The 26,496-nt window shown below is 37.6% G+C and overlaps 2 protein-coding genes across 2 annotated transcripts in view; both read left to right on the top strand.

The window, feature by feature from the left end:
* Nucleotides 1–425: 425 nt before the first annotated feature.
* On the top strand, nucleotides 426–2,026 carry LOC101165110 (cytochrome c iso-1/iso-2). Its single transcript, XM_004081772.5, has 3 exons — nucleotides 426–628; nucleotides 1,188–1,364; nucleotides 1,471–2,026. Exons 2-3 carry the CDS (start codon nucleotides 1,193–1,195, stop codon nucleotides 1,614–1,616), a joined length of 318 nt encoding a protein of 105 aa, XP_004081820.1. The 5' UTR covers nucleotides 426–628; nucleotides 1,188–1,192; the 3' UTR covers nucleotides 1,617–2,026.
* A 2,134-nt stretch (nucleotides 2,027–4,160) lies between these two features.
* Nucleotides 4,161–26,496, top strand: part of pde11a (phosphodiesterase 11a) — a 47,642-nt gene continuing 25,306 nt past the window's right edge. Inside the window, exons 1-10 of the mRNA XM_004081931.5 lie at nucleotides 4,161–5,375; nucleotides 5,628–5,786; nucleotides 16,875–16,964; nucleotides 17,577–17,717; nucleotides 17,865–17,929; nucleotides 19,043–19,175; nucleotides 20,930–21,005; nucleotides 24,428–24,495; nucleotides 24,576–24,668; nucleotides 25,512–25,562. Of these exons, the coding sequence (XP_004081979.1) occupies nucleotides 4,587–5,375; nucleotides 5,628–5,786; nucleotides 16,875–16,964; nucleotides 17,577–17,717; nucleotides 17,865–17,929; nucleotides 19,043–19,175; nucleotides 20,930–21,005; nucleotides 24,428–24,495; nucleotides 24,576–24,668; nucleotides 25,512–25,562 (1,665 nt within the window). The 5' untranslated portion in view covers nucleotides 4,161–4,586. The remainder of the gene's footprint in view (nucleotides 5,376–5,627; nucleotides 5,787–16,874; nucleotides 16,965–17,576; nucleotides 17,718–17,864; nucleotides 17,930–19,042; nucleotides 19,176–20,929; nucleotides 21,006–24,427; nucleotides 24,496–24,575; nucleotides 24,669–25,511; nucleotides 25,563–26,496) is intronic.

Raw genomic sequence — 26,496 nt, 5'->3', positions numbered from 1 at the left:
ATCCTGAAGAGAAAGTGAAACAGTAAATAAAGAGACAAAGATCAAGGAAGTGTTTCAAAATGTTTGCCATTTTTCTGAAATTATGTCCTTAGATTTTAGATAATTGCAGATGGGTGTAAAAGCAGATTCATTATTATTATTATAATATTTAATGTGAATTGTTAAACTGTTTTCCTCTGGGCTCTGCATGGACTGGTAATTTATTTAAGGTTCTGCCTTCACCAAACAGTAACTATGTAGGTTTTTACATTTCTGTTACCCTGCACAGATATAAGGGTATAAGTGTGAATGGATGAATTTGTATTTCAAAAGTTACACTTTAAAATATTCCTTCCCTTGCTTGTAGAATAGGCCCGAGATGATATTTAAGGAAAAAAACACATTTGTTTTGAGTGAATTTGACATTTTTCAACCAACCTTTATTTAGACCAAAGGGATGAACATGATGAAACGAGTCACGTGATGAATGACGTGCAGTCCGGAGTAGCTTCGGGAGACGGAAGCACACGTTCCCCTCCGTTTTTACGACAGAAGAAGAAGAAGAAGAAAAAGCCGGCAGGAGACCGAAACGGCGAGCCAAAAAAGTTGTTTTAACCTACGAAACTTCGCGTTAGGGATCTAAAAAAAGGTAGGACTGTCTTCTTTCTTCGAACTTGTTCCACTATGAGTTTTATTTCCGTTTTTGAATAGAAATGTGGGATAAACCTGTTTCCTGAATAGTTACATGATGATCCAACGTGCCCTAAGTCAGAAAAGGCTGTTTTACTCAAAAACGATTTAATATTTTCTACCAAAAGTTTGTAAAAACGACGGTAGATACTCAGACGTAATGGTTTTTGGTTGTTTTGTAAATGTACCTTAAAAAACCTTTCTTTTGACCTTGAATAACGGTCATTTTAAGGCCATACAGCTGTAATCTTTCTAATATATTATCTCAGCGCCAGATAAAAATCACAAGAAAGTACTGTTTTGAAATGTATTGCCAAAGTACGGGTAAATTTGAAAGTAATTCGAAGTTATTTTACAAGTGGAAGTTGAAAAAAAACTTGTGTAACTTGGTCATCTCCCCCTAGTGGCCAAATGGGGAATTGTCATCTTTTTCAATCACGATATAATCTGATTAGTTTTTATAATATACAGATTTTCTTCTAATTCAATTATTGTACACTATTTGCTTTCCTTCTTAGAAAACATGACTGGAGACATTGAAAAGGGCAAGAAGGCATTTGTCCAGAAGTGTGCCCAGTGTCATACTGTTGAACAGGGTGGAAAGCACAAGGTGGGACCCAACCTTTGGGGCCTCTTTGGGCGTCAGACTGGCCAGGCTCCTGGCTACTCCTATACAGATGCCAACAAAAGCAAGGGTAAGTGTCAAATACTTGGAAAAGATCAAAACTTTTAAAGTTTTGAAACGATCATTCAGGATAAATGAGCATTATTCTCATACACTTCCACTTTTTGTTATTTCAGGCATTATCTGGAATGAGGAAACCTTGATGATTTATTTGGAGAACCCGAAGAAATACATCCCAGGGACAAAGATGATCTTCGCTGGCATCAAAAAGAAGAATGAGCGAGTTGACCTGATCGCATACCTCAAATCTGCAACTTCATAGGGGACCTCTCCAGCTCTTTTGTCTTCACTAATCTTAAATCAGAACGGGCTGATAAGGAGACCACAATCCAATTGACACAATATAACATTATCATTTTTTCCTTTGTCAAACCAAACCAAAAGGGCAACCAGTCCCAGTGAGTTTTGCCTTATGTTTTGTGGCTATAGATTTATTTTTGATATCAAACATCTTCAGCTGTTCAGTAAATAATTTATCCAGCTTTTAACGAAGGCTTTTACCATAAATTAGTCTGCATACTGTGAATTCAGAATGAGTAACATGAAGCATGTGTGAGCTGTTATAAATCCCTCCCGAGCAGTGACTCATCCTCATTCCATTCCTTAACTTAATGCCTTCTTTGCTTTACGTCTGTTAAGTTCGCAAGTTAAATAAAACAAGCTGTAAACACAGTTTGTGTGGATTTTTGTGTCAATACTTTTCAGATTTTAGAACTTTAGTCTGGATTTTAAGCACTTTTGTTGTCTGTTTTGTGTCAAAACGCTGTAAAATTCACTTAAAGTCCTATTTCTGTAATAAATTGAATAGAAAATGTAGCTTGAGTTGAAAGGGTTTTTGACTGGTTCGCATTTTAACAATTCTGCACTAATTGTTTGGAAATATTCAGTTGTTCCCTGCTTGCAAAAAACACTGTGGTTTGACATGAACTTAGTACACCACCAGGATGTGCAGTGACAATATCTTTATAACCTTTGGACCAAATAAATGCAGAGGATTCAGAGACAGATGGAAATAAAGATGAACAGGTCAAAGTCATTACTGCAAAGGTAACAAAAGTGTAAACATTGAAAAAAGAAACTGCTGCAAAGGTACACTAGACGGTAGCCTAAAAAAAAGAAAAAGAACACCAATCATAAAACCACTAAAAAGTAGAAAAGTTATCTGTCCATGCAGAAAGTCCTTTTTACTTAAATCTGACTAAATTTTAATATCTAGAAACATGGAATTCCATACAAGCAATCAAAAAGGGAAAAATAAGCTAATTACTTTAAATTGAATGTTGTACAGCCCAATAAGTAGTATATGCAGCTAGTTATTAAACCAATGGTTTGTATTTTTTTTAAGTTTTTATACACTTAATTGTATTTCTTTTTGATTACAGTGACAAAAAACTAGTGTAAAAAGTGGAAAAGACCCATTCTAGAACAAAATAACATGATGAGAATGCCAGCTTATTTGGCCCATCTTAATAAACCCGCATAAAACTACCACTTATTTTAGAACATTAATTGTTTTTCATTTCCAAAATAATGACAAATGTCACCAAACTTTAAAATGACGTCCTTAAACTTGAACCAAAATTACAGTGTAATTTTAGTTTTTTTAGTCTTCAATCAAGTTTTTCTATTGTCAAGAGCATGGAGCAAAGGGATTTTGACTTATTTTACCAATAGTTTCCTTATTTCTAGATCCTAGCTTTTAATTTGATGATGATGAAAAAAAACTGATTTTGAGTAAGCTTGGAAAGATATAGAGCAAAGACCTAAAACCTGGTAAAATATCTTGAAACAAGATTTTAAATCTTTGCAAGTATAGTTTGCAGTGTAACTGGCCACATCCTCATAAAATTACAGCAAATCTGTCAGAACGCAGGGTGAGCCTCTGCTTTAAACTGGCGTTATAACCTCCCATGAAGAAGATGGAAAAACACAGACATTGATTGTACTTTAAGTGAAGCAGAAGCTGTGAATATGCTTTTACCCAGGATTCTAGATACCCCCAGGAGGAATCCAAAGAGGAAGAGGAGGAACCATCGAGTAAGGACAAGCCTCTGCATGTGTCACTAGTAAAAGGTAGACATTGTACAGTGAGAAGTAGCAAAAAAAAAGCCTCAACAACAAAATAACACTGGGTTTGCTTGAAAACAGCATTTTTCTCTCAGATTTGTTTACCAAACCTTTACAATTTTTTTCTCTGAATTAGTATAAGTTATACGAAATAATCTGTAAGTTAAACATAAATAGAGCACTGCATATATTTAAGTTAGAACGAGACATTTCTGTAAAAAAGAAAAAAAAGAAACTGAATGAACACCTCAGCTTGTGGGATTTAGCTCCCTCTAGTGTTCTCTTGGTGCATCTGCATCAAATTTCTCTGAAACTGCACACTGGGTTTTCTTGCAGGTGCGTGCGACGTCTATGCCATTAAAAGTCACGGTAACATCCCTACAAAAAATTACTTTGACCAAGATTTGTGTTTTTTATAATGGGATTTGACGCTAAAGTGTAAAATGTACAAGAAATGTCGTTTCATTCATCCACCATTCATTGATTCATTGACATTTATAGCATTTGTGCATGAACACACCATTCAATCTGAATTAAGGCTTTTATATTACATTTAAAAACGCATTTTATTTTATAACATTTTTACCAGCACACATCTTTTGAGTAGATTTCGAAAAGCATCGTTAAATGCACCATTGTGTGCATCATCACCATCACCATCATCATCATCATCATCATCATCATCATCATCATCATCATCATCATCCTGCATAAAGGAGGGCAAACAGTTCAAATGGCCAGAGGGCTGCGCGCTGTAGCAACCCCGAGCTCCCCACAGCGTGACGAAGCGGGAGCGAGCCAACCACAGCCAGCATCATCTGCACACAAGAGGACCACACGACCATGAAGCTCGGTCTTTGCTCTGCGCGAAGCTTCCTGCGCCCATGACGCGCCTCACTTTGCGTTTTATCCACTTTTGCCTGATTGTCTTGGCGGCAGGGAGAGATGTGGACGCTGTGGAGGAATCTGCTGTTGCGCCAGAGGAGTCTCTGCTCATCTCTCCACAAAGTGGAAACTGAATATGCGTCTCCAGGGCTGTTTCCAGCATTACGCATCATGGAAGTTGCACATGTCTCCACTTTAACCTGCGCTAAAGCCTCGTAGATGATTTTTCTGCGCGCGAGTTTCTGGCTGGGGCTCACTGAAGAACATCGGAAGCACAGACATGGCAGTGTCAAACATGGTGTTCTCTGACGTGGAAAGTTTTCTGGACTCGCATCCCGAGTTGCTGGAGGATTACCTGAACAGAAAGGGGGATTATGGGATGGTGGAGAAATGGCTGAAGAACCACCAGCCGAGCAAAAGTCCCGCTGCTTCAGCTCCAGCCGAACCAAGGGAGGAGAAGATCAGCGCCTGCAAGGACAGCTGGGCGAGCAAATGCGATGGTCTGCAGCGGAGGGCTTCTCAGAAGGAGCTGCGCAAAACTTTCGCCAGATCCAAGGCCATCAACGCCAACAGGACGTATGACGAGCACGTGAACTCGCGGGCGCAGGAGCCACTGACGAGCATGAGGAGGAGAGCGCTGCTGAGGAAAGCCAGCTCTCTGCCTCCAACCACTGCGCACATCCTGAGCGCGCTGCTGGAGTCCCGGGTCAACATCCCCCAGTACCCATCCACGGCCGTGGATTTCAAATATTACCTCAAAGAGCACAACGAGAGGGAGTTCTTCCTGGAGCTGGTCAAAGACATCTCCAACGACTTGGATCTAACGAGTCTGAGCTACAAAATCCTGGTGTTTGTGTGCATCATGGTCGATGCTGACCGCTGCTCCTTGTTTTTAGTGGAGGGAACTGGCAACAAGAAAACACTAGTGTCCAAATTCTTTGACGTCCACGCAGGTACCACGGTTTTAATCTCCATGAACTCAGATGAAGTTCAAGTTCCCTGGGGGAAAGGAATCATTGGATATGTGGCTGAACATGGAGAGACAGTGAATATTCCTGACGCCTATCAGGTGCCTGCTCCTTATTGTGCATGCATGCATATGGATGAGTCACAGAAAGACTCAGACACTCAGGTTCCCTCTATATATATGGACTCATGGTCCATATTGAGGTCCTATTGACCTTGTCTTATAATTTAATACAGTTTTATTGCACTTGGAGTCCCCTCTTTCTTTCATATTTTTTAAAGTTTCTTTTTGACTTTGTCAACAAGTAAGAAAACCACCTGCAAACGCTGACTGTGTGTCTCTGAACCTTTGCAGGACCGACGGTTCAGTGATGAAATTGACAAGCTGACAGGATACAAGACCAAGTCTCTTCTGTGCATGCCCATTCACAACAGTGACGGGGAGATCATTGGAGTCGCTCAGGCCATCAACAAGACCTCAAATGGAGAGCTCTTCACTGAAGATGATGAGAAGGTAACTTGAACAGCACAGATCAATATGTGGAGTTTATGGCGTCCTTTGTGGACGTGAAATGATTTGTCTTAGCTGTAAAATGGCATAAAAATGAATGAAAAGATAGATGTGCCTTCCAAGTTAAAGCCCTTTGACAAAAAAAAAAAAAACAATTATGGGGTAATTTTCCTGCTGCAAAACACCTTACACGAATAAATAAATAATACAAGTTGTAGTAGAAATGAAATTAAAAAAAAAACACATACACATTACAGCAAAAAGTCCATAAAATCAAATTAAACATGAGGAAATGTAAAACAGGACTTAAAAGCTTTGCAAAAAAGGTGTGTGTTAAGTTTTTTATCTTAAAAATCTTCACAGTGGATGAAGCCATTGCAGCGTGTTCCACAGGTAAGGCCCACAGGGCTGAAATGGTCTGGGGACCAGGAGCAGACCTGCACCTGAGGACCTGAGGGAAGGTCATAAACTAAAAGTAATTCTGATAAAAATGAAGGGCAAAAAAAGGCCATCAGGATTTATTTTAATACCAATCTAAAACATCAAGAATTTAATTTTTAACAACATGTGGAGCAAGCTATTAAATCTGAAGGACTGCATTTGGTGTTGTTTGATTTTGTTATTACCTCATGAGTCTAAAAGGAACATAACTGAGAAAGACAATTGAAGATGTTTTCCAGTTTACAATTTCTCCAACAAATTGGGGTGCTTTTCCTGATATACATTTTTCTTTTTCTTAGAAAACATCTAAAATTGTTGCCCATCAAATCTTATGTCAAGGTTATTTCAAACCTGCGTGCAACGGAAGAATGCCTTTGTTCTTCTCACCAGCCTGTTGGCTTTTTGGTTACCTCAGATAAGTGCACGGCTTACGGTGGAAGGGGACAGGAATCACAACCACCTGTCCATGCTGAAACTGCTGATGAGGGAAATATACATCCTCTACAAAAAATGCCAGTCAGGTATTTTTGCTGATTTTGCTTTGTGAGCTCTGTATGTCCTCCCATAAGGCAATGATGTGCCTCAAAGATTACTGACTTTATTTTTAGGTTCCACACATTTACAACTTTAGGACATATTTCACCAGAATCAAACCTCCTGGAGTTAAATGAAGGTTGTTGTCCTTCTCCAGTGTCATGTAAAAGACATTTAAAATCCATAAAAAAATGTTTGAATTAATATTTAATACTGAGAATTTTTTTTAGTGAAAATATGTCTAATGTTTATTAAATGATCCTCCCTTTTTAAGAGCTGGTGAGTCCTGACTGCAGCTACACAGAGCTGCTAGCAAGTCTTCACTCTCAGCTGTGTTGAATCACAGTGGAAAGAAGAACCCTGTAGTAATGCTTATGCTTTATGATTCATGTGTGACATTACAAGGATGTTACTCTGTTTTTTTTCCCTTCTTTTTTTTCAGACACTGCTTTGTGGTTTTAGTCGTGCATGGGCATGGCAGGGCCACAAACTGTCACAGTTTATTAATGTTAGTGTTGTAACACTTCTGAATTTCCGGCAGTAAAGATAAACATAATAAAATCCAAGAGAAATATTTTTTTTAGATCTCTTTTTAGTCAGTGTTTTGCTTTGTGACCCACATTTATGGATCCATTTTTTTCTGGAAATATTCAGCTTTTAAAGTAATATATTGGAATAAACAGTTTAGCACAGTATACAGTCCCTTATCAAGCTAAAAATTCTAGTTAAAATCATGGATAACAACTTAGAAATGTAAATTTCATAAAGTATATAGATTTTTCCCTTCCGGCAATTTAGTTGTTTATAATGTCAGTTTATTCATAAAAAAAAAGAAGAACATCAATTCATAATCTTCTAAACTAAAAGCACTCCCAGTGGTCTTCTATTAATTGATTATGCCATTTTTAGCCAAAAAACAACAAAAAAAAACTGTCGTTTTCTAGGACACAGTTGCTGCAAAGTTGGCAGCAGTTCATTAGAAATTTACCTCTTAGTTATGGGCAGGACTGTTGGTGCGGAGTAAGCCCAACCCCATTTCCTGTCACCCATCTGTTTACACTCTCTCCCACTAGCTTACAGCCCTTCACACCTCAACCTAACAATTTAGCGGAGCAACAAAAATGGCGAGCAATATTGGAGCCATCCAGCCCTAAAGTTTGGAGCCATGTACCAGCTCGGATGAAGAAAACAAAGATGTACATGGATCTATTTGTCTGCAAATAGATGCATCAGTATAGATGCATTTAATTTGGTACAAATGTGATGTTTTCCAAGCAGCTTTTTTTGTCTGCTCCTGATTCACAATTATTTAAATAAAGAAATGCTCAGAAATACAATTTTAAGCTTAATTTTCTTTATATATGTCCTCCGTCATCAGAAAAATGCCACATGAACATATTAAAAACACTATTTTGATTGGAGTGGGTCTTTTAGTCAGGTTTTAGATCTTGGTACAGCACAGAGTCCGCTCAGCTAAAGTTCTTTTGATGCCAAACAGCCTGTCACTTTGGTGCTATTGGTTTTGACAGCAACCTTTGATACAGTGGACCACACTGTCCTCCTGTCTTGACTAGAACATCACGCCGGCGTTCGTGGCACAGTTTATGCTTATTCAACAGGGAGAAGTTTTTCAGTCACGATTGGTGAGGCCTCCTCATCTGTGGCTCCTCTGACCTGTGGGGTACCACAAGGTTATATCCTTGGTCCAGCTCTTTTCTGCTGCCTCTTGGTCCTGTCATTGGAATTATGTCTTTTTTGATTGTTACGCCGATGACCTGCAGATATATCTCCATCGCTCCGGAAAACATGTTTGGGTTTGGGAAATAAGAGCTCACAAAACATTTTAACGGATTGCATTGACAACATAAAGCAGAGCTTATTTGAACGAGTCAGAAATGGACAGAATTGGTTTTGGTGACACCTCTACAGCTGACTCTACTGCCGTTAGAAATCTGGGGGTTTTCTTTGACAGCTGTTTAAAAGTTAACAAACAGATTGACAATGTTGTCGAAATGAGCTTTTGTCAGGGACTGTATGCTGTTTAAAAAAAATGAAAGTAGTGAGCATGTTGTCCGAATTGCTTTTAAAATCCAGGGCTCTACATTGTCCCACACTATATAGTTTTTTAGTAGTTAGGGGTTAGGGTGGGAATTCGGACACAGCCTAACTGTTTGTTCCTAAAGCTCCTCATGGTCTTGCCCCAGTTTACTTAACTGAGCTTTTAACTGTCCACAGCCATTCTAGAGTCTTAAGGTCTGCTAATCAATATCTGCTTCATGTGCCCAGGTCACGACAGAAACACTGGGGTGGTTTCCTTGTCAGCCCTCAGTTATGGAATAACTATCTTGCAGAACTGCGCATGATATCTGACCTTACACACTTTAAATGTCCATTAAAACCTTACTTACCTTTTTAGAATAGCTTTTAATGCTCAGCAGTCGGTGGCATTTTCTTTTCTTTTATGTTTTATGTATTTTATTGCTGACTGCTTTTTGTAATTTTATACTGTTTTTAATTTGCCCCATTTTAAACTTTCTTCTGTCTTCCTTTTATTGGGAGGCACTTTGGTATCCTGAAGGTGTTGTAACGTGCTTTATAAATAAGGCTTCATTCATTCATTCGTTCATTCATTCATTCATTCATTCATTCATTCATTCATTCATTCATTCATTCATTCATTCATTCATTCATTCATTCATTCATTCATTCATTTATTCATTCATTCATTCATTCATTCATTCAATGTGAGTGAACATGATCAGATGTAAAAATGTTGGAACAAATATGTTGTCTTTTTTGGCATTAAATTGCAGCTTGTTTTCTTAATGCCCCCTTTTTTTTTTTTTAGCATGCTTGATGATTAAACATGCTTTTTAGAATCTGATATAAGTGGATGAGAAAGAAGCAGTTACTGTGTGTAATTAACCAAGACTCATTATTTATAATTGTGCCAAATATAAATGATTGACAAACTCTACAGTTAAAATTGCGGTACATTCTGGGTTCCCCCGCTGCCTAAATAGTTGATAAAGGACCTAATTAGATCAATTTGTCCAAGTCTTTGACTCCGTCTCAAATCAGCGAAGAGATCAGTTTCCAAAGCACAGATCAAAGTGAAAGATTTTGAAGCAGAAATGTAGAACATTGGAGGAGTATGTTCATCTCGCTCTGATGATTTTCAGTCTTGGAATGACTGAATGTCTGGAGGCATGAGGAGCATGCCTTAAGTCCATCAGCATGCCTGAATAGAAGTAGCATACAGGTTATGACAGGCCGCTACACTGACTTGCGCTCTTCTTGCTCGAGTCCATAAAAGGCAAAAAAAAAAAAAAAAAAAGAAACACAAAGAAATGCTTTTACATTTTTCTGTAGCAAGTAATGGTTGGTTTGTAAGAAGCCAGGGTTTCCTCTTCACTGAAAGATGAACTTGAATAAACTCTGTCTATTGTTTAAAGCAGGAGTTCCTTTCCATCATTCCCTCATGTTGCAAGTATGTTTCACTTTGCATTAACATCACACTAATGCCCGGTTTAGCTTCCGATGAATTAGTAATGAAATGCGATGTTAGCATCAGAGAACAGAGGAGGCTCTAAGTGCAGCTGCAGCTCTGCTTTTATACTGTGTCATAGGAAAAGCTCCCATACCTTTCATAGCTTTAAATGTTACTACAACAGCACATATCATTCGAGGCTTAAGTTCCCCTTCATAAAAACACAAATATCTCTTTCATTTTATTCCAGATTTAAATTCCATCTTTGTGAACAAACGCCGCTCCTGGCTTAATTAAAAAAAAACAATCCTGCTCTCAGTTCCTGCGTCTGCTGTTATTATTGAGCTTTTCTTTCACTTTGCATGCTCACTAATACAGATGACAGGGGTTATAATTGGTTAGACATTTTCATGAATCATCCCTCACTGAGACTCAGGTTTGCAAATGTGCGCTCCATCTGCCGATACAATTTAACTTCTGTGTGAGCTGATTGCAAACAGCATTCTCCTTTTACCACTGTGCTGCAAAATCCCTGGTTGCACGGGCTCTGCAAAGACTACTTTCACATGATTTCCCCATGTTCATCAGCAATTGGCAATTTTACCCTTTTTAGACACTCTGAGGACCCAATAAAGTGAGCTAACTTTGGTCATAATCAGACGCATATAAATTAAAAAAGAATATTTGCACAGACAGGACTCAACAGGTTAACATCCCTATAGTGACCACTTCATTAGGCTCATCTGCACTTTCGGTGAGTGGATTCATTCTTCCTACAATTATACTGCGACCCAAGTAAGAAACATACAAACACATCTGCACACAAATAGTCCCATTTTCTAAAGATTTAAATGACTGAAGCAGGTAATGAGTTGAATAAACCACTGATCATGCTAAAAATGTGTTTTTTTTATTTATGAAAGATGGAGTATCCCCGTCAGTGTGCACTTCTGCAGTTGTTAACATCTGTTTCAAGGTTTAACCGCTGTACATGCTGAGGTAGTCTTCTGCACGTATTTGTAATGCGAGTTCTTTTTTCTCTCTCCGACCAGTCTATTCTAATTTTCAATCTCTGTTGATGAACCCCCCCAATTTTTTTTTATTTCAATCAATCAAAATAAACAAAAGAAATAACTACAGTATAAACAGATAAATAAAAATAAGGATAATTTGTCGAGAATTATTTGGAAAATATAAAATTAAAAAGTAAAAGAAACTAAATAAAAACTGCACAATACACATAGTCTTTACAAAAATAGAATATGAAAAAGTGAATTTATTTCCACAGTACCATTCAAAAATCTCATAGAGTATGGATTCAAGCACCCTGTTTTAGTTTAACAGCGACTTTAACTTTGGTTTAACTTTGGTTTACATACTATGTATGCTGTACTATTTTAATTCAGCTAAAACAACCCTGTCCCTAAACCACGTATGGATGCTGGAAAGATGAACGTTTTTTACATTAATTTAACTTAATTATTTGCTTCAGTTAAGATAAATCATTTTTTGAGTTCTGTCAACTTAAAAATAACATGTAGTTATCAGATAGTTATTTTACTTTCATTCAAATTAATTCAATTAAGTAAGGTGTAACTGTTGTGCTGCTGTTAGATTGGCAGCACAAGGAATTGTGGGATACCATTCTCTTTGCCTGTCTGGACGGATTTGGGTTTAAGTGTGGGTTTTTGACCAAATGTGTTTAGTCGTTTAGCTGAATTCGGCAAAGCTGTTTTGCTGAGTTATTTTGTCCTACTATTTAATTCTTTACACGCCATGAGTGAGAGGGAGGGAGAGGATGATGAGATTATTTGCACCACTAGTGCTGCAGATTGTATTAAGAACCAAAGTTAAAGTCGCAGTCATGAAAAGTACACATCGGTCAAACTATCCAGTTTGCATATTCTCGCCTGCAACAGACTGGCGACCTGTTCAGGGTGTCCCCTGCCTTCGCCCATAAGTGGCTGGGATAGGTTCTGGCAGCTCTGTGACCCCGAAAGGGGACAAACATAAAAAGATGAATGAATGATGACCTTTCATGTGAAATTCCAGTTTCTGGACCAAAAAAACAAATAAATAAAAGATGTAAAAATAAATGTAAATAATAATAAAGACCCTGGGTCAAAAGATGTAGTGGGACAAAGTTAATGCATGAAATGTATTCATCTCAGGAAACATTTAGGAACAAAGTATGAACTGATTTGTAATTTCATTTTTAAATTTGGTTGCTAACTAATAATAACCCTCTTCCAAAAAAGAAAAAAAAAATCACTGGAAGCTTTTTCAAGAAGAGCAAATTCATACCAACTCTTGTTTAAAGAAAAAACACATGTAGCAAATATATTTACATTAAATCTTTTTATTGGATGCTTCCTTAGCATGATAGTTTGGAAATACATTTTTAAAGTAAATTTCTTTGTCTTTTTCACTTAAGTTATTGATAACTATATTAACTTTTTGTCATCGATTATTATGGAACTCACATTTTATTCCTGTAATATTTGTTCGCATATTTGTTAGAGATGTCAAGAAGATATCCCTAATGTCAGGGATATTCTTTAAACTTTGAAGAGGACCTGCACCAAAAAAAGCAGGTAGAGACACTATATGAGACCCAAGATTCTTCTGTCAAACCACGTTTTTAATAAAACAGGAAGTTCCTAAATATAGGGTTTCTTAGTTATTCCAAAAAAACATATCTGGAAAGAGGTCATGTTTTTAAATCAATTACCAAAATAAAGGAGCTCGTTTTCAGAAGTGAGCTTGAGTTAAAGATATTTTACTAACAAAATAACATAAACAATTATTCATATGTCAACAATCCTATGTTCTATTAGAGATTTTCTGTTGTTTGTACTAATTTCAATGGCAAATCCACAGAAAACTTTTTATATATATATTTTTAATCTTCTCTGCAGAACAATACAGCTGCAAAGCCTTTTAATGTTAACCATTAAACCATACATTATGTAAATCTCGGCCATTATTGCTAATTGGTTGCAGTATGTTTCTAATGCAGGAAATCAAGGCGTGTAAACCACTTTGCCACGCTTGCGAAAGTATATTTTTTCTAATGGAGTGTCGCCGACATTCTTGGGAGTAAATTACTTGAAACACATTATTATTCCTGACAGCAAATGTGAGTAAAACAGAAGCAGCCTCACCTGCCACGAATGCTAGATCTATGTGGGTCTCCTGTCAGTAAACACACACAGCAGAGGAAAGAAACGGATGTTTACTTGTTTTCCTTTCACCTGCTTCATAAGGAACATCAGGTTTTGGAAGAAAGGTCACTGAGGTTAGAGGAACTAACTGTTCCTGAGGCCTCGGATAGTTGCTGTTTTTTTTTTACTAAACAAGTCTTTGCTGGTCAGTTTGGGGGTCTCCAGGCAAAACTTAATCTTGTTTATAATGTAACCTTGCGTAATGGCCTGCCTGGCTGAATGTAATTAGAGAGAGAAGTGCTCTTCTTGAGTTTGCCTGTTAGTTCCACAGGCAGATCCATAGCCAGATCCCTAAAGTCCTGTTCACTAATGAATGTGCTAGTCCTGGGGTTATTGATGGTTGCTGCCTTTCTGGAGGATCATTATTAGAGAATTCCATAGGACAGCTAAAATAGCATTATGTATGCACTTATTACTCAGGCTTTTCAGTTTCTAAAAACCTGTGTGGGGACACTTGGTGGAGAGTGACTGACAGCAGTCTAAAAAGTTGATTTACTCATCTGGATGACAATGAGTAATATTACTTTATGGTTTATTATGTGATTAATGGATTAATTTGGGCTTTAATGTATACCGAGCACAAATGTGCGTGACAATCAATGTACTAGAATGACATACTACAACACGATAATCCTGTTTTTTAATGACCATGCTAAAACAACACTGATCCATTTCAGAGGATTTACCTTTACTTCTAAAATGTAGAATGTTTCAGTTTGTTATAAACAAATAAAAGTCCCACTCTGATGATCTTTTGGTCTATTATAAAGCGTTCCCAGTGTGTTTTAGTCATGACTATGCCGTTTTTAGTCTAAATAAAACATTTTGTTGGACATAGTTTTGCCAGATCGGCAGTAGTTCATTAAAAATTCACCTCTGAGTTGTGGACGAGACTTGTTGGAGTGGAGCAACCCCACCCCCTTCACTGTCACCCATCTGTTTATATGCTCTTCCTCTAGCTTATACACCGACATTTTAACATAAAAATGTCAAGCAATATTGGAGCTATTAAACTGTACAGTTTTGAATCAGATGCCAGCTCAGACACGAAATACAAAGACGTATATTGATCTAGTCCTCTATAAGTGGATCCATCAAAATAGAGTGAAGCAGGGAGCTTGTGGAACACCAATTGTAGCTTCTACGTCACAAATACGCTCTTTATCAAAAAGGTTTTGTTTCTGCTCCTTATTCACAACCATTTGAATAAAGAAATAGGTAGAAATGCAATTATGAGCTTAGATTTTTTTAATATATGTCCTCCATCATCAGAAAGATCCCACAAGAACATGTTAAAAACGTATTTAAAAAAAAATCCTGATTCAAAAATATGGGTTAACCTTTTTAACATAAAATAACTTTTATGGGTAAAAAGAATGCTGTAAAAAATGCAACTTTTTATCATGCACACAGGCTCAAACTTTTGTTTTATCGTTACTTAGCAAAACTTAAATGTTTATTTAGATGCTTAAGACGTCCAACTTAGTCTGAGTTATTATTTTTTTTGTCATGCTGCACAATTTTTGACTTTGGTTTTCAGAAAATAGTTTCTTGTTTTGCAATCTTCTCATCTTTTTAACAGAACTTTTGTGCTTTTGTCTTCACTTAATGCTTAAAGGGCATCAAAACAACCTCCTATTGTTCAGCAAAACTGAGTAAATTTTTCAAACTTTCTTACCTTTTTCGGTCGTATTTGGGGTCAGTGTGTTGATTGTGAAGTTAGGATATCAGCGGGACACAAAAAAAGAGGAAAAAAGGAGGCAAGAAGAAGCATTGCAAACCTTACTCATTTCATGATGATGATGTAAAGAGGTTTTTAGAAAAGGCTTAATTTTTGGTTGATATCACATTAGTAGTTTTTTCTTTTTTCCCCCTGCATGAGTCCATTTCTTTGCATGTTATGTAATCAAAAGACATCAATAGGTGTTGTGACACTCCCAATATATCCGAATTCAGAATATCCATAGTCATTAGGCCATGTCAAGTGATTACATTATTTATGAAGAGAAAATATGGGTGCAATAAGCAACTTTTGATTTTAGCTTAGGGGCAAGCACATTCGATCAACTGGAAAAATGTCTGTTGAATTAATGTTTATGTATTAGCATGCTGTATAAAAAGACCATCATTTTCTTCCTTCTTGTCTAGTTTAAAAAACAGTGAAGTTGTGCTGTAATACCGATTATCACAATCCTCACACACTCGTAAAAATCTACTTAAAAATGTTGAAAATATTTGAAATGTGTTTAAAAAAAAGACCAGAAACCTCTCCCAAGAATGTATGGAGGGCTCCAAAAGACTTGAAAAAAACGGAAAAAAAAGACAGTGACTGTAATGTGTGTCTTGTCCCAGATCAAACCCCTCTGACTCACAACCCAGAAAACTGCTCCTTTAATGTTGTTGCCCTCTGTTTTTCTGAATTTAGAAGTGAAAAAAACATTTGAAAACCCTTGCTGAGAATATTAGCTCTTGGTATTTCTGGTCATTGAAGAAATAATATACATTTACATCTACCCGTTAAACAAAAGGCAATAACAGGGAAAATCCTTTTTAAAATGTTTCCTGTTGGAAGAATACACATCCATACTTTTCCCCATTAAAATGTAAAAACAAAATTAGAAATAAAAATTCCTTTGCAGTTTCTGACTATTCTTCACAACAACTTTTTATTAAGTATTTCCCTAATACATTATATACTCAAAAAACCCACAAAATATTAGACAAATACATTCCAATCCATCTGAGAAACAATGGCTTCTAATCACAGATCTCATTTAGTTTAAAAAATATTCGGTGTTACGACTACCTATGGAAATTTACAAAGAGGTTTCTCCCTATTAGCACAGTAATCTGTTGTCCAAAATATCTGTCAGTCACTGCATAAATTAAGTGTAACTGTAGCTTTAATTTATGTTTCTTATTCATCAGAATCATTGACAAAAAATGCTCCAAAACTTGAGGGAAATAAGGATCTCAGCTCTTTAATTTTGTTTTGAATTTTATGAGTTTAGAAAGCTTAGTTAGCTACTCCCACGTGTAAACAACTTTCCTGTTGTAATGGTTACCCAGTTTACCAGGTGTTCAAGACGGCAGGAGTTAGAATAGGAATGATTTAAGTAGTAAGTCATTCAAACCAACTGAGAAATCCTTGCAACCTTACATAAATAAACCCACCGACATGCTAAAATTGCAATGAAACCAAAACTGCGGCAGGCTGATCAAATGCAGCAATTCCATGTAGATGAACAAGGATTTCACCTAAAATATCCATCCAGTAAGTGATGTTTCTAGGCAAAAAAAAGAATCCTCAAAGTGTTTCATTAAGATAAAAATGTGGATATTTTTTATTAAATATGTAATGCCTGTGCTGTAGTGTATTTATAAGTGCTCAATTCTCCACAGGTCCTGCAGATGTACCTGCCCTTTTGTGGTATCGCTATTTCCAACGCTCAACTGTTTGCTGCCTCCAGGAAGGAGTACGACAGGAGCCGGGTAGGGGCCAAATGCACCTCCAGGGACAAACGTTCTTGTGTCCCCCTGGATCAGCTGTACTTCGTGCTCTCTGATGCTGACGTTGGGGCTGATTATTGATCAGCTGCAGCCCACTTGCTGCGCCTGCAAAAGGGTCTAACTGAGGGGAGCTATAGAGGGGGATGGGGTCATTTTTTTGTTTTTGTCTTTTATATAAAATGATCTAAATTCTTCTGTGAATATGAGATTTACTAAATCAAGTCACATGTTGATCTGAAATGAAAAAGAACACAATGGGATCATAGTTTAGTGAACGGAGGAGAATGGAGGAAACCTGCCTTTACGCCACACGATTTTTATGACCCAACCATTAAATTGGATCAGTACCGACTTAGATGAAGGGCCTAATTTACTTTTACTGGAGAAAGCAATCAAGTTTTATCTTGCGGTTGGTTTATGGCTTAGAAATGATAATAATAATCAGGTTCCAACAGCTGAGCGAAGCAAAACATCTTTATTTAAAGGTTCCTTACTCATACGAGCTGACAGATTTCCCATTTGGAGTGCCCATGTGAAGCATATGCTTTAGAGTGTTGGGAATCATGCCAGTTGTATGTTTTCTGTGATCTTCAGGCACTCCTGGAGGTGGTCAATGACCTGTTTGAAGAGCAGACAGACCTGGAGAAGATCGTCAGGAAGATCATGCACCGTGCACAGACGCTCCTCAAGTGTGAGCGCTGTTCTGTTCAGCTGTTGGAGGACATCGAGTCACCGGTGCTGATCTTCTCGATTGACCTGCTGCATGCACGCATGCTTATGTCGGTTTGAGCACTTGAATATGCTCTCCGTCTCCTTTACTGGATGACTGAAAACTGTACAGCTTCATAGAGCTTTGGTGACATCCTCCCTATCACGTTACAGGTGGTCAGATTCACCAAGTCGTTCGAATTGCTGTCTCCAAAGTGTAGCGCAGATGCTGAGAGCAGGTTTGTATTTAATCTGTCTTTGCACATCATGGAAAGAATTTCCAATTTCCTCCTGTAAATGAACCAAAAACAGGCCTCATCTTTAATTTGCCCATAAAAAACCAAAATGAAAAGAGAATTGACTTTGATGGAGCGCTGGGAGTTCCTTGTTGATTCTGAATAGAAGACAAATTGTGGGAGTTCTACTTTAATTGGGGTTTGCTGCTTCTGTTGGGCATGGCTGAGTGAAAAAAGAGGCTTAATGTTGTGTGGGATGTTTATGGATAAACCCCCCGCCCAACACACACACACACACACACACACACATGTCATAACTGATACCGTCACTTCTAGGCAGTAGCAATAACTAAGGTGGCAATTAGAGCAAATGTCCTAAATTAGGGGATGCCAGTGTTAATAATTTCATGTTAGTAATAAAAACTAGCAAATTTGCTCGCTAAACAACTACATTGGAACTACATCTACATTTTAGCTGAAAGAGCACATCTGAAATGTTGTTATATTTCCTAAAGATGAATTCAGTATAAAAAGAGTGAAATTTCAGATAAACCTGAAAAATCCAAAGGGTATGGTGATGAGATGAGATAAAAAAAAAACAGTGAAAAGAGAAGGAACTTCACAAAATACAAATGATCCAAACTGCCTGACAGCAGTGTCTATCCATATTTATTCCAAAAAGACTAATTTAGCAACACAGAGCTAGAACTTTGCTTGTCTGGCAATCAGAAGCTTCTTGAGTAAAAAATCGAGACCAGTGATGTTTTAGTGGCCTGGTTTAGTGGCAGGAAGTGCTTTTAACTTCCCCTTTTTGGGATGAATAAAGTTCTATTCTATTCTTCTCTATTCTACTCTATTCTATTTCTTTAAATTTGGGAGCCACTGGAATAAGACATTCATTGAATGCGAGATGATCTATAAAAGTATCAGGTATGACAGCAGGTATGAAAGCAATTAAACTTATATAGAACTAACATTTATTATGATAGTTACTATAAAACTTTTTATCCATCAAGGTGTGTAAGCAAAATAAAACACCTTATGAACTGAAGGAAAAAAATTGGGCTTAGCATCTCAATCCTTCCCGGTGTTTTTTGTGTCACCTTGACTCCGCAGCTTCAAAGACAGCATGGAGAAATCGTCTTACTCCGACTGGCTCATCAACAACAGGATTGCAGAGCTGGTGGCATCAACAGGACTACCTGTAAACATCAGTGACGCCTATCAGGATCCACGCTTCGATGCTGAGGTACAAAGTCACATGACCACACTTCTCTCTGCCTGCAATGAGTAAAGGATGTATTCATGTGCACATGCTGGTTAGGATCAACCACTCTTGAATTCCCAAATAAGTCCCTTCAATCTCCTCTCTCTGTGACTTTTTTTCTTGGTTCTTTTGGCCAATGTCACGATTTAGGCAGAAAAGTCTTGAGAGACGAGAAAGAAAAACAGAAAAAGTAAATCCATGCTTTTGTGGAATTCTCCTACAACTGCTTAAACGAAGGAACAGTGGAAAAATTTGTTGTGAGTTTATTAACTACACACATTTGAAGATGGACTAGATCTTACTGGAGCATCACGCAAGACACGTAATTTTTTAACCACCACGATACACAGTTTTGTTCAAATAAAGATGGAAATCTTAGGTAAAGTTAAGTTTGTTTTATTTTTGTTTTAAAGACCCACTCCAATGAAAATTGTGTTTTTAACCTGTTTTGGTGGGATCTTTTGTCTAAGAAGTGCTCTATAAATGAAGTTGGATTTCATTTGTAGATGACTAGATCCATGTACGTCTTCATATCCCTCGTCTGAGCAGAGATCTGGTTCACAGCTGTACAGCCTGATGGCTCCAATACAGCTCACCATTTTTGTTGCCACAGTAAGGTTAGATTGGGATTATGGGGGGTTGTAAACTAGCGGGAGAGCGAGCAAAGGACAACTCAGAGGTGAATTTCTATTGAACTACTGCTGCTCTGCAGAAACCATTTCCTAAAAAAAGACTCAAGTTTTATGATTTTAACTTTAGAAAAAAATGACATAATCTTAAGCAAAAGACCACTGAGAGCACCTTTACAAAAGATCAAATGATGTTTGGAGTAAGACTAGGATGTCAACAATAATCTAGAATAACTGGCAAAATTAATACTCAGATTACTGGTGGATTAGAAAAGCATGAATTCACAGCATGAATTTAATTTCAAGACTTGTACCTTAGATTTTTCTATTTCAGTTGTAAATGATTGGTTACTGCCTTGCCTTTATTTTGTGACCACAAAGAATTGTGGGTTTGGGTTGTTGTTTTCTCTTTCATAAAGGATAGTAAGGTAATCCCCTTGCTAAAAGGAGAATGCAAAGAGAGCACGGGGTCGTCTTTTTCTTTGAAATGGCTATATTCACGTCATTTTAAAGGAAACACTGGGTTCCATTTGTGTCATTTCTCTCAGTTTGCTTCTTTTCTTTTAAAAAGGACATATTTGGACAGACCTTGAGGGCAGCTGTCATGCTTTCCTCCGAGCCTCTAATTGGCTGGCTACAGCTGATGCAGGTGATCAACAGAACACCTGAAAAACAGATACAGTGGCCCTGCAGGACTGGAGTTTTCCATCATGTATTGGATAAAGCTCCTTTAAACAAGAAGGCTGCTGAGGCTGCACGGATGAAAATAGTAGCACAACAGTCTGCTCTGCTTTTCAGCTGAAAGCTGCAGAAGTTTGACATCGTCAACCTGAAGTAACAGTGGCAAAATCTGAATCGGCAGCATGAGTGTGAAGCCCCTTGCTGCCCCTGCTCCCCAAGTCACACTACATGTCCTCCAGAATTTTTACAGCTCTGTTTCTTTAGTTTAAAATGACACACACAAGTTTAAACTCATAGTCATTTGAAACCCCCCCCCCCCCCAACTGAAAAAAAATGCTATTTGAAGCTTTTTCTTAACACTCAGCAAACTTTTGAAATAACAGAGGCAGATTGATTAAAATCCTCACAATCTCCTCCTTTTTACAGGCTGATCAGTTTTCTGATTTCCATATCCGGTCTGTGCTTTGTGTCCCCATTTGGAACAGCAATCACCAAATCATCGGTAAGTAAGCGAGCTGTTTCTCTTTCTCTGCAGTTTCTTCATAAAATAGTGTAGTACTAAACAGCATACACATGTTCCAAGACACAGTTTTTGTATTTGTTTGTAACATAAACATATCAGAGAACAAGAGGTTGCACTCAACGTTGCACAAAAGAGCCAAATACTAAATGAATTATTTTAATGACATCACTTCATGCAGCGATAGACCTGCCTGTAGAGTTCAGTTTGTGCAGAACTAAGCATAACGCTTTCAGGGCTTTTTGTGAAAAATAATAGAATAATAAATATGCTTCATTTTTTTTATTAATCTACTGACTGCTTTGGAAAATAAATTGTTCAGTCAAAATTTTCTTAAATCCACAAAAAGCTACAATTCCCACAGCACCACCCCTTCACATTTGGGATCATTGAAAAGCCCCAAATTTCCTTTATAGAAACCAAAAGGGGTTCATTCAGAAGTATGCAGTGGTTGGGAGATATTCAGGTTTAGAAATGTTCTCATGAATGCATGATTTTAAAGCATCAGGTGTAATGCATAATTTTAATGCATTTATGGCTCCTGTCGCATATTTTTTCAAAATGAGGTAAAGTTTTGCATTTTACTCAGACAAGATGATGGGGACGCTGTGCTGTAGCATCACTCCACACTTGTAGGCGGAGTCTTTCTCCTTCTGTGAGCACGTTCTTTTTTTTTTTTTTTGGAATCAGCCTCGGGCTAACACCAAACTGACACTTGGATAAATCATTGATCTCTCCTGGCTTTGGTCTGGGGTATTGTAGCGCAGAGCAATGATAGCTGCTCCTCTGGGTCTACTGAGTTCTGATGCAGGCAGTCATCAGTTTCATTTGAACGCAGAGTGATCAGCGTATCTGCTGTAGATGGTTGGCTGAGGTGCGTCTTTGCGTGGGTGTAAGTGCATTACTCAGGAATGGGAGCAGAGAAAGCAGATAACAGAATGAATGAAGGGAGAAAGAAACGCAGTGTGCGGTTGGACCTGAGGATGCTGAGTGAAAATCCTTACACAAAGAGATGTAATTCTCAAGTCAAGGATACCTTCAGTTGGAAAAATAATGGTGAGGTTACAGTTGGCTCTTTTAAAACATGACCCCCTGTAAATTTAACAGAAAATCTAAAGTTTAATTGCTAATTCCGGCATAACTAAAAAAAAATAATAATAATGTGATTAAAATAATTCAATAACACTGTAGGAGCACAAAAATGATCATTGCGGCAAAAAAATGTTGCCTTAAAGGGGAAAACTTTGTGAAGCAGGATGACATGCAGGATGTCACGCACATGCATGGTTTTTAAGCATTCAAAATGTCACACCTACGTAATTTCACAAAGACACACAAACATAAAAGAAGACAGACAGCAGCTCCTGAGAGAAAAGGTAAACACACCTTCCATCTTGCTGTGACAGGATGTTAAAGACATGTGCTAAAAACAGTAAACATTTACCCCAAATTCCAAAAACCCAAATTCAGATCAAGTAAGAGGAATAGTAAAGCAATAAAAGCTTCTTGACATGTTACTTACTACAAATACTGCTGGTGGACAAAAATAGTGGATTATTGTTTTGAAAGAAAATGCCAATAACTTACTTGTTATTCTGATAAGCTTTTTTTCATGATAGAGGATAGTGTAAAATCCTTATTCTTTTTTGACAAATTTGGAAAAACAGTCACTGTTTTCATAAAAGGTTAAAGAACCCCTAAAAACGATGGTCACGTGTTTACAATAAAAATATGACTTTTAATTTTTTTGGGGAAAAAGGACATCACAATGGCTTTATCATTATTTGAAACTTTACGCACTTTGAAAAATTATACCCAAAAGTCAAAATGACTGTTCTTTCCTTTCTCTACAAAATTGTTGATTTAAAAAAATGTTTTCATGTTCTTAGAGTAAGATGACTCCAAAACTGCAGTTGGTAATTTTTTTACAAGTATTTCCTTTACAAGCAGTCATTCTACTTTAAATGAATATTTGAAATCAATTACTGTTTGAAAAACAAAGAGCGCATCATTTTGAAGTCCCATTTTGTCACAAATTATAAATAATAACTGTATCTGATGATGAATGCTCACAGAGTAAAGATGACTCTGGCTTCAGCTTGGGTCTAATTCCTTGTTGGTTAGCACAGTGCTGAGCTGGTTGCGGCCCGGGTCGGGTTTTGTGAAGCTCTAAGCAAAATGTGACACCTCCTTCCTGGAACACCTCCAGCGTACAGACTGCATTTGTGCAGCCACAACATCATATATCATCTGTGTAAAAGCTTGTTAAAGCATGAGTGCATAACATCAGACCTGCATTTTAAATGATGTCATCTTCAATTCATCAACCCAGTTTGCTTGTAAAGCAGGAATTCATAACCAAGGTTGTTTGTAAGCACCAAAAAATGTAAAATGATTTTATATCAACTGAGCCCATTCAGTTCAGTTATTATGGTACATATTGGCTATTATGTCACTTACTGATTACATTATGTTTTGTAAAACTGTGTTTAGGAAAGATTTGGGAAATTTGAAGTAAAAACAGAAGAAACCAGGATAAATCAGGGTACCTGTCGTCTGTGACCGTTTAGGGCTGGGGTGGGCAATTCCTGTCGTCTAGGGCCGGTGTCCTGCAGGTTTTAGATGTTTTCCTGTTTCAACACACCCGATTTCATCATCCCCACATCACCAAGGTCTGCACAACTCTGTCGACGACACAGTCATATTTGTCATGGTTGTGTTAAAGCAAGGAAAAACCTGCATCCCTCGAGGACCGGAATTGCCCACCCCTGGTTTAGGGAGAACAGGAAACAAAACAAAAAAGCATTTTACATGACAAAAAAAAGACAAGTAACTTATACAATAATGGATCATCATGAGCCAAAAAAGTTCACACTGAAAAAAGTCTCCTAAATGATCAGAACTCATTTTAGATAAGCTGGAGACTTTCAAAACAAGTTATTGAAAAGCCAAATGTATCTGCATCATTGAAATAAGTGACCATTTTTTTGAAATGATGGTGACTAGAAACTTACCAAAATGTAGATTAAAGTTAAAAATGATTCCACTGATTCGCACAGAAGGACTGCAGGATAAGTGAATAAAATCTCGCAATATTTTTATTGTCGCAAAGTGAATTCTTGACCCATTCAGCCCAAATAAAAGCAGCAACATGAGTCTAAAATAAAATGTAATATAACTGACTTGGCAAAATGTCTTAAAGGTTTATTGATTTATATTTTTTTTGTAATGTTAACTACATTTCCTCATTACGTTTTATCTGTTTGTCCTAGTGACTTAAATGTGTTTCATTTCAGTCAAAAAAGGCATTCTTTAATCAAAAAGTACTTTTTTTTTTAGCTTGATCAAAGTGTATTATTGAGCTGACAGCACATATTTGTGTGTGAACTGTTTTTGTGTAACAGGTGTCGCTCAGGTGCTCAACAGGCTGGATGGGAAACCGTTTGATGATGCAGATCAGCGTCTGTTTGAGGTAGTGCCTTTCCTCCAAAAGTATTCTGGCATAGCTTTGGAAGAAGAGGTTTTGATTCCATCTATGCTTTTTTTTTAAAGGCATTTGTGATATTTTGTGGGCTGGGAATCAACAACACCATTATGTACGACCAGGTGAAGAAGTCCTGGGCCAAGCAGTCTGTGGCTTTGGATGTGAGAACTCCTCTAAAGATTTGCTTTAATATCAGCATAACAGCAAACCATCTCTGACTGGAAATCTTCTTTTCATCACCCCTGTAATATTATTATGTTAGATCCGCACTCAGAAACCTATCCCATCCTTTTGATTCATGTCTTTCATAAGTTTCCTTTAAACACTGGAACATATATTTGACGCATGCTCAAGGGGGGACGCATGTTTCGCAGAACCCAACATGGAAAACATTACACTTCCTTTAAGTCCCCCCGGGTCTTTCTTCTTGACTTCTTTTTTTAGACATGAGAAAAATGCTGATCTTTCTTTGCAGATAACCTTCTCACAAAGGTTTTATTTTAAATTAATGAGAGCCAGTGAAAAGCAATCCCTCATCTGCCCCACAGTATGTAGCCATTCAGCACTAGTCAGCCTTTACAGTGTGTCCTTAGATTACAATGGGGAGCTTTGGGGGGCATTATAGCAGTTAGCACAAGTGTTTCACAACAGAGGCAGGAGTGAACAGAGAGGAGCAGAATGAAATAATGTGCTCATGCTCTGTGTCTGGCAGCACTGAATAAACATGAGCGTTTGTGATCAAATAAGCAACTGCAAGACTCTGCAAGGCTTTTCTCCCAGGGACTGGGAACAACAAGGTGGTGGCGGGAATGTTGACTTTGCTGCTCAGACTAAACCATACCCAAACCCATCCTAGAGCACTTTCCAATCTATCATTTCAGAGTCATAAAGATGATAACTGAGTGACTTTTCATTTATAATTCGGTCTATTTTCATTTATTTATCTATTTATTTTGCAGGTTTTGGTCTATTTTCATTTATTTATCTATCTATTTATTTTGCAGGTTTTGTCCTACCATGCAACGTGCTCCAAGACTGAAGTTGACAAATTTAAGGTAGTCGTCTCCTCCATCATGTTAGCTTTTTTTCCTTGATGTGGGAGCTTCACTTTTTGGTTTGTAAAAGTTTTAAACTTTTAACTTAAACAGCATTTGTTTACTTGTCCTCTCAGTGACAAATTGATGGACAAAAACTGTGAAGAACGGATGAAAATGTAGCCGACACTTCTTGTTTGAACATTTTGTTCATATTTATGACTATTATCAAACCATTTATTCGCCATTAACTGATTTCCCTAACGATGTAAAAGCTTTCCTGCTACTTATCAAAGTTTAACAAGCATTAAAAAAAGTAGAATTTAAGAAGTGTTGACCTTTTTAAATGTCAAAAAAGTGGGCAAATCAGAAATTGTTTTTGCTTGACCGGGGAACTCTAATCAGAAGCAGCACATTGTGAACAATCCTGAAGGTGGCTGGGAGGGAGAGAAAAGATAGACAACTTTATTTATCCATTTGGGAGGTTCCCGCATGGAAATTGAAAAAGAACCCCTCTAAGGCCAGTTGTTGTTAAACGGCTTCAGCAATCCAGTTGAAGAGGAGGGTTGACCCAAGGCAGATCTGAAAGGTGATTTGAAAAAATCTGCTCCAGGAGCTAAATGGCTCACAGTCAGGCAGACAAATAGATGGCTGGGTGGGGGCAGTGGTGTGGATGGATTGATTCTGACAGTGTGGGAAAAACGAATGGAACAATCAAAATGGGTCTGCAGGTGAAGCCCAGAGACACCACACAGACTCAGTCATAGAACAAGTCTTTGCTTAACTTTGCCTAAGCTTAAAGAACGATGCAAATCCCAAAGGCCGTAGTCACAACTGCCCTCAAGGGTGGATATGGGCTGTCTGCAGGCAAAAAATAGGAAAACCTGTACGGGGCACGGTGGTGGCCCACAGGAAATATCGATGTTGTAGACCGCTCGGTTAATCCCTTAGAGCG

The sequence above is a fragment of the Oryzias latipes genome, chromosome 21 (genome assembly GCF_053564925.1).
Source record: "Oryzias latipes strain Hd-rR chromosome 21, Olatipes_Hd-rR_3.1".
Classification (NCBI taxonomy): Eukaryota; Metazoa; Chordata; class Actinopteri; order Beloniformes; family Adrianichthyidae; genus Oryzias; species Oryzias latipes.
The sequence above is the reverse complement of the archived record's forward strand: the minus strand, read 5'-3'. Positions and strand labels throughout refer to the sequence as shown.